Source organism: Coloeus monedula (genome assembly GCF_965178545.1).
Source record: "Coloeus monedula genome assembly, chromosome: 21".
NCBI lineage: Eukaryota > Metazoa > Chordata > Aves > Passeriformes > Corvidae > Coloeus > Coloeus monedula.
The window spans coordinates 8,790,622-8,796,556 of NC_138801.1; the positions used below are offsets into that span (position 1 = coordinate 8,790,622).

General features: G+C 53.3%; 1 protein-coding gene across 1 annotated transcript; it reads right to left on the reverse strand.

Annotated features, from left to right (window-relative positions):
- Positions 1–1,959: 1,959 nt before the first annotated feature.
- On the reverse strand, positions 1,960–5,505 carry ATP6V1G1 (ATPase H+ transporting V1 subunit G1). The gene is made up of 3 exons (XM_082295438.1): positions 5,367–5,505; positions 3,550–3,650; positions 1,960–2,699 (listed from the first exon to the last, which is right to left on the reverse strand). The coding sequence occupies exons 1-3, from the start codon at positions 5,446–5,448 to the stop codon at positions 2,526–2,528; spliced, it is 357 nt and encodes a 118-aa protein (XP_082151564.1). The 5' UTR covers positions 5,449–5,505; the 3' UTR covers positions 1,960–2,525.
- Positions 5,506–5,935: the final 430 nt, after the last annotated feature.

Sequence of the window (5,935 nt, forward strand, 5' to 3'; positions counted from 1 at the left end):
TGCCCAAAGCAGCTTCTGCTCTTTCTGTGGTACACGAGCAGGCTGTGGCTCAGTCCTGAGGGATTGTCACAGACTCCCAGACTCGCTTAGGTTGGAAGAGACCTTAAAGATCACCCAGTTCCACCCCCTGTCATGGGCAGGGACACCTCCCACTATCCCAGGCTGCTCCAGCCTGGCCTTGGACGCTGCCAGGGATCCAGGGGCAGCCACAGCTGCTCTGGGCAGAGGAGCAGCAGGAAGAATTCAGATACAGATTTGTTCTAACAGCTGGTGTGGGCTTCACTCCTACTCCTCAAACTTGCTGCAAAATGCCCCAAAAATCAGATTTCAGGGGCAGGAAGCAGCATGTCCCACTCCATCCCCATGTCAGGACTGTTCCCTGGCACAGCCTGGCTTAGGCACACAGGGCTCCTTTTCCCAGACCATCACAGGGCAAGATGAAAGAATCTCAACTGGAAATAAAATCTCTGCACAGCACTGCACAAAGCCAGCCTTCCTGGAGAGCAGTAAATTAAGTCCTTCAGTGCAAACTTGGAGTCATTCTCAACAGTTAAGTTCCAGGGAAGTATTAACAGAAAATTATTATTCTTGCAAGACATTGCCACTTCTGCATGTTCTAAAGGGAGCTTCTTCACAGCACATTTGCCAAGGAGAAATAATCAGAGAGGATTTTTTTCTTCCCCTTTTTCTCCTGCCTGTTCTAAAGAAGGATAAAAGTCCTCATTAACCACGGGAAACTTAGGAACCAATATGAGAAAGTGGAGCACACACTTCATTTTTTTCTGGACAGAGGCTCAGTCTGTCACTGATAAGAGAGGGAATGAAATTGCTAATTACAGCCTGCAGCAAGGAGGGCTTTGAGGAGTGTCCTGCTGGAGCCTGAGCACCTGCTCTCAACAGGGAGAGATGTCTCATCTCCAAAGGACAGAGAGGAATTAGCATGGCTGCAACCTTTTATGAGGCCATAACACCTCTCCACATTACAGCACATGGATTAAAACTGCTTTGATCCTGTTCTGCTTGTACCCACCTGGCTTCTCCCCCAGCCTGGCACATTTGACTTTGCAAGCAGCTTTTGTTTCAATTTTATAACCCGTTTAATAGCTTGAATTCCTGAAGAGATCTTTTCAGGAGTACAGTGATAAAATATGGCAAGAGGAGACCCCGCAGCTGTCTGCTCCTGCCTGCAGGATTCACATCCACATCCATCCTGCTTTTTTCCCTCCCCATCACAACTCCAGAGGCCCAAGAGGCTTTGCAATGCCTCACTGAGGGGCTGGGGAAGTCAAGATGTTCTGAGGAACAGCATCCATGAGACTCCTTGCAAAGATGCCAAACTGCACAACTCCTGGGCCAGATCAGGGACACGCTGAGGTCCCTTTTCCACAAAAAGCCTGGAATTAAACTCAACAAAAAAGCAAAGCTGCATTTAATGTTCTGCTGGTGAGAGGAAGAAACCACTGAAACATGAAACCCCATGATGTATTTGTGTGTATTTTCGATTAAAGAGCTAGAAAGATTGATGCAGACAACTCCAAAACTCTTCTTTCCCACTGTTCCCAGGCAGGGGATGCTGCAGGATTCAGGATGACCTTGGTATAAACACACAGTGACCAGCACTGGACCCAAGGAAGGGTAATTACTGTGCAGCACCTGGCTATCAAACTATTCCAATGAACTGGCACCATTTTATTTCCCCTAATGGTCACAAGAACATTTGTTCCTGAAGGTTTTCAGAACGATCTGGCAGGTGAAGCATCAGACTGGAGCCAAGAGGAGGAGCTCTGTAATGGGTTTTAACTTACCTGCTGTGACCTTCAGATATTGGCTGTCTCTCTTAAACTTTCTTTTATCAATACTTGATGGTCACTCTGCAGAGTCCAGACTCCCAAGGTGCCCAGTGAGACCTGCCAGCACTCCCAGAACAGGTCAGCAGGAAGAACCAGACTGAGCAGAGGCTTTGGAGTGAAGTGTTTTTACTTTCAGGTGTCATAGTGCCAGGCTTGTACCTCAAGCTAACAGCAGAATATACAGAGGATTCAATACAGAGAAACTCAAGCACCTGAAAATGATCAGCCAGGACTTGCCACAGCCAGGGAATTCTTCTTACAGGGTTTAAACCCTGTGCAGAGGTTTAACAACACACTGGAAAATGCAGTTTGGTCAACAAGAATACAGGTACACAGGTTTAACAATTACTGACACAGGCCAGCAGCTCTCTCCCTTCTCTATTTCACAGAGGGAAGCCTCTCACTGAAAACTATCACCATAAAAAGGGAGCATTCCTGTGCCAGCTGGACTATCTATTTAATAACTTAGCACAGATCTGAGACATGGCCACTTCATGTTTGAATAAGCTCTGAATCCATGTCAAAAGAGAAACTAAGAGAACTCCAAGAGCTCACTGAAATAATTTAACACATGTACAAGGAGGACAGGTAAGGTATGGCTAAGGGCTGTACATTCCACCTGAAGCTCAGACTTTACTCCCAGCACTCCCAGGACATTCCTCCCTCCTCCCAGCACTACCCATTGATGCGGTAATTCACATGGATCTCGGGTTTGATGTCACACACCAGTGACAGCAGCTGGGACATCACCACCTCCCGGTTCTTCTGGAAGTTCTGCTGGATTACGCTCATCTTTTCCTGAGTCTCCTTCTCAACTTCAGTGGTGCAGCTGCCATGGGAGCCAAGAGCCTACAAACAGCAAAGGAAAGAGGAGTTACCATGCCAAGCTCTGTATTTTGTTATTTTGGACCATCTCAGCCATTAATCTTTGTTGAGGGAAGATTAATGTTAATGTTTATGCCAAAGAGACAAAAGTACTGCTGGATTTTTTCCTCAGATTTCACCCTAAACTTGTCCAAGTATTTCATCCTCAGCCCCTGCCTTTTATCCTCTTTTATAGAATCATCAAATGCTTTGGGTTGGAAGGGACCTTAAAGATCATCTTGTTCCAACTGCCTGCCATTTATTCATGATCCACCAGTTTAGACCATGAGTTTCTAAGGAGTGCCCAAAACAAAGGTGCTGCTGTACAGACAACTGGAACCCCATGGCACAACTGTACTAGAGAGTGCCAGAAAAGTAACACCCAGGAGTCAGTTTAAGCACAATTCCCGTCATCCCATTCCTTCTACCCTTGGAGAATCTTTCTAAAAATCTTCCTTCAGCCCTCCCTTCTGGTGAGCAGGGACAAGGCAAGTGGCCTCTGCCACGTCAGCACCATGGAAACGAGCCTGTGACAGGATGAATGAGCCTGGTCTCTTTTGGACACTGCTACACAACAGCACAGTTTGGGGAGGCTGTCACCCCTCAGGGCACCCAGGAGCTTATTAAGCTGTTTCCCTGCTTGTTGAGATGCAGCACACCGTGTCCTGAGCCACTTGCACGGGTTTTTCTGGGACACGTGGCTGTGCCTCACAGGAAGGCACTTGGGGAAGTGCTCCTGCTGTAACTCACTCCACCCTGAGGGTGCTGCCAGAGCAAGGAACCCCCAGCACAAGGCAAAGGGGCTGGAAATAAGTGAACGATGGAGGAAACCAACCGCTGCCTCCTTGGCCTTGAACTCCTTCTCCCGCTGCAGGCGGTACTGCTCGATCTCTGCCTGGGCTTCCTCCTTGGCCTGCTTCAGCCTCCGGTTCTTCCCTGCTCCCCAAGGACAAACCAAGGGAAAGAAAGAAGAGAAAGCACTGAGAGCTTGTTTTCCTGATGCCCAGCCATCACCACAGTGTTTGCTCCTTCTGCAGGAGGGATCGGCCCAGCCCCCTCCCAGAGTTCGCTGATCTCAGGAGGACCCCAGCAAACCTCGGCCACGGCCACCAAGCCTTGAGCTTCCAGCACTGAGCAGTGGAGAGCATCTCGGAGCATGTGGATGCATCAGGCAGCATTCAGGTCTGGCTTTAGTCACAGAATGAGTCCCAGACTGGTTTGGGTTGAAGGAACCTTAAAGCCCATCCAGTGCCACCCCTGCCATGGGCAGGGACACCTTCCACTGTCCCAGGCTGCTCCCAGCCCCAATGTCCAGCCTGGCCTTGGGCACTGCCAGGGATCCAAGGGCAGCCACAGCTGCTCTGGGCACCCTGAGGGGTTCACCTCCCAGGGAACAATTCCTTCCCAATATACCATCTAACCCTGCCCTCTGGCAGTTTTCATATAAGAATTCCCTCTCCCTCCTTTTCAAAAGCCTCTTTAAGTCACTGGAAGGGGCTTTGAGATCTCCCTGGAACCTCTTCTTCTCCAGGTGAACACCCCCAGCTCTCCCAGCCTGGCTCCACAGCAGAGGGGCTCCAGCCCTCAGAGCATCTCCATGGCCTCCTCTGGACTCTCTCCAGGTCCTTCCTGTGCTGAGCCCCAGGGCTGGGGCAGCTCTGCAGGTGGGGTCTCACCTGAGCAGGGCAGAGGAGCAGAATCCCTCTCCCCTGCTGCCCACGCTGGGGCTCAGCCCAGGATGTGTTTGGCCCTCAGGGCTGCAAATGCACTGCAGGCTCATGTCCAGCCCCTCGTCCACCAGAACCCCCCAAGTTCTTCTCTGCAGGGCTTCTCACAGCAAGTTCTTTTCCCAGTCTGTACCCACTTTAGGGATTGCCCCAACCCACGTGAGTGTGCAGCTTCTGAGAGATCCCAAAAAGAGCCCAGAAGAAAGAGCATTAAATCTTAATGTTGCCAGACCAACTGTGAAACCAAATGCAGAGCTGGCCACTGCCTCAACTTCCCCTCCTGGACTTCCCTCCACATTCTCCCCTCCAACATTATCATCACTGCTCCAAAACTCTGCCTCTTGCAACACTGTCAGGGGGTTGAACCGCAAGCCAAGGCAAATATAAAAATACAAATATAGATGTATGTATTTGTTTGAAGCAGAAAAGGTTTGCAAAGCTGGGGGTCTTTGCAACCAGAATTTCTCTTGCTTAACAGGAAAAGCTACCTTAGATCCATAAGGAACAGCTCTGTAATCACCGATATGGAGACACGCTGTTTTCATCAGGAAAAAAGCGGCAGAAGGTAGGAAGGGCAGAGAGAAGCACAGCCGTGTCCCAAGCGAAGGCCGGGTTGTGGCGGTGGTGTCCTACAGAGAGCCCGGAGCTCCTGAGCCCTGCGCTGGGCTCTGGCAGGAGGCTCCCGGTGCGGCTGCGACCCCTCACACCGCACTCAGCCTTCGGGGGGAGCCTCCAGCGCTGCTCTCCCGAAGGCCCCACCGAGCCCCGGGGCTGGGGGATCCCCGCTGCCCCACCGCCCTCAGCGCCGGGCCGCAAGGCCTGAGGCGGCCGCGCCGGGATAGGCCAGACCGGGCTGGGCCGGGCTCCCCCGCCACCACACCCCCCGCGGCGGGGGCCTGGCGGAGCCGGGCCGTGCCGTACTCACTCTTGCGGGCTTCGGCCACCTTCTCCGCGGCGCGTTTCTCGGCCTGCAGCAGCTGCTGGATGCCCTGCGACTGGCTCGCCATGGCGGCCGCTCCGTCCGGCCGGGCCGCGGCAGCGTCACTGCGTCAGGCGGGCCACGCCCACACCGCGCAGGCCACGCCCCTGGCCCGCCCCCTCGCGCTGATAGCCCCGCCCACACGTGCTAAGCCCCGCCTATGGCCCCGCCCCCTCCGCTCGGCCCCACCCACAGCCCCGCCCCATCGCGCCTGGCCCCGCCCCCTCGGTTTGTGAGGGGAGGGCCCCCCCCCCCAGTCCCGTTCCCACCGCCCCGTCCCCCGTGCCCGAGCCCTTTCTGTACCCCCTGCCACAAAACCCACTTAAAAACCTTGAGGAAGGCGCTGGTGGGGGTTTATTTTTGTTTCTTTCGTGGTTTGTAATCGCTGGAACTGCGGCAGCCCCCTGATGAGCAGTGACATGAGCGCCAGGGATGCTTCGGTCCCTCCCGGGCTGTGGCGTCTCCTCCCCACTGCCGGCATGCGGGGTGTCACCCCCAGCACGGAGCCACCGATG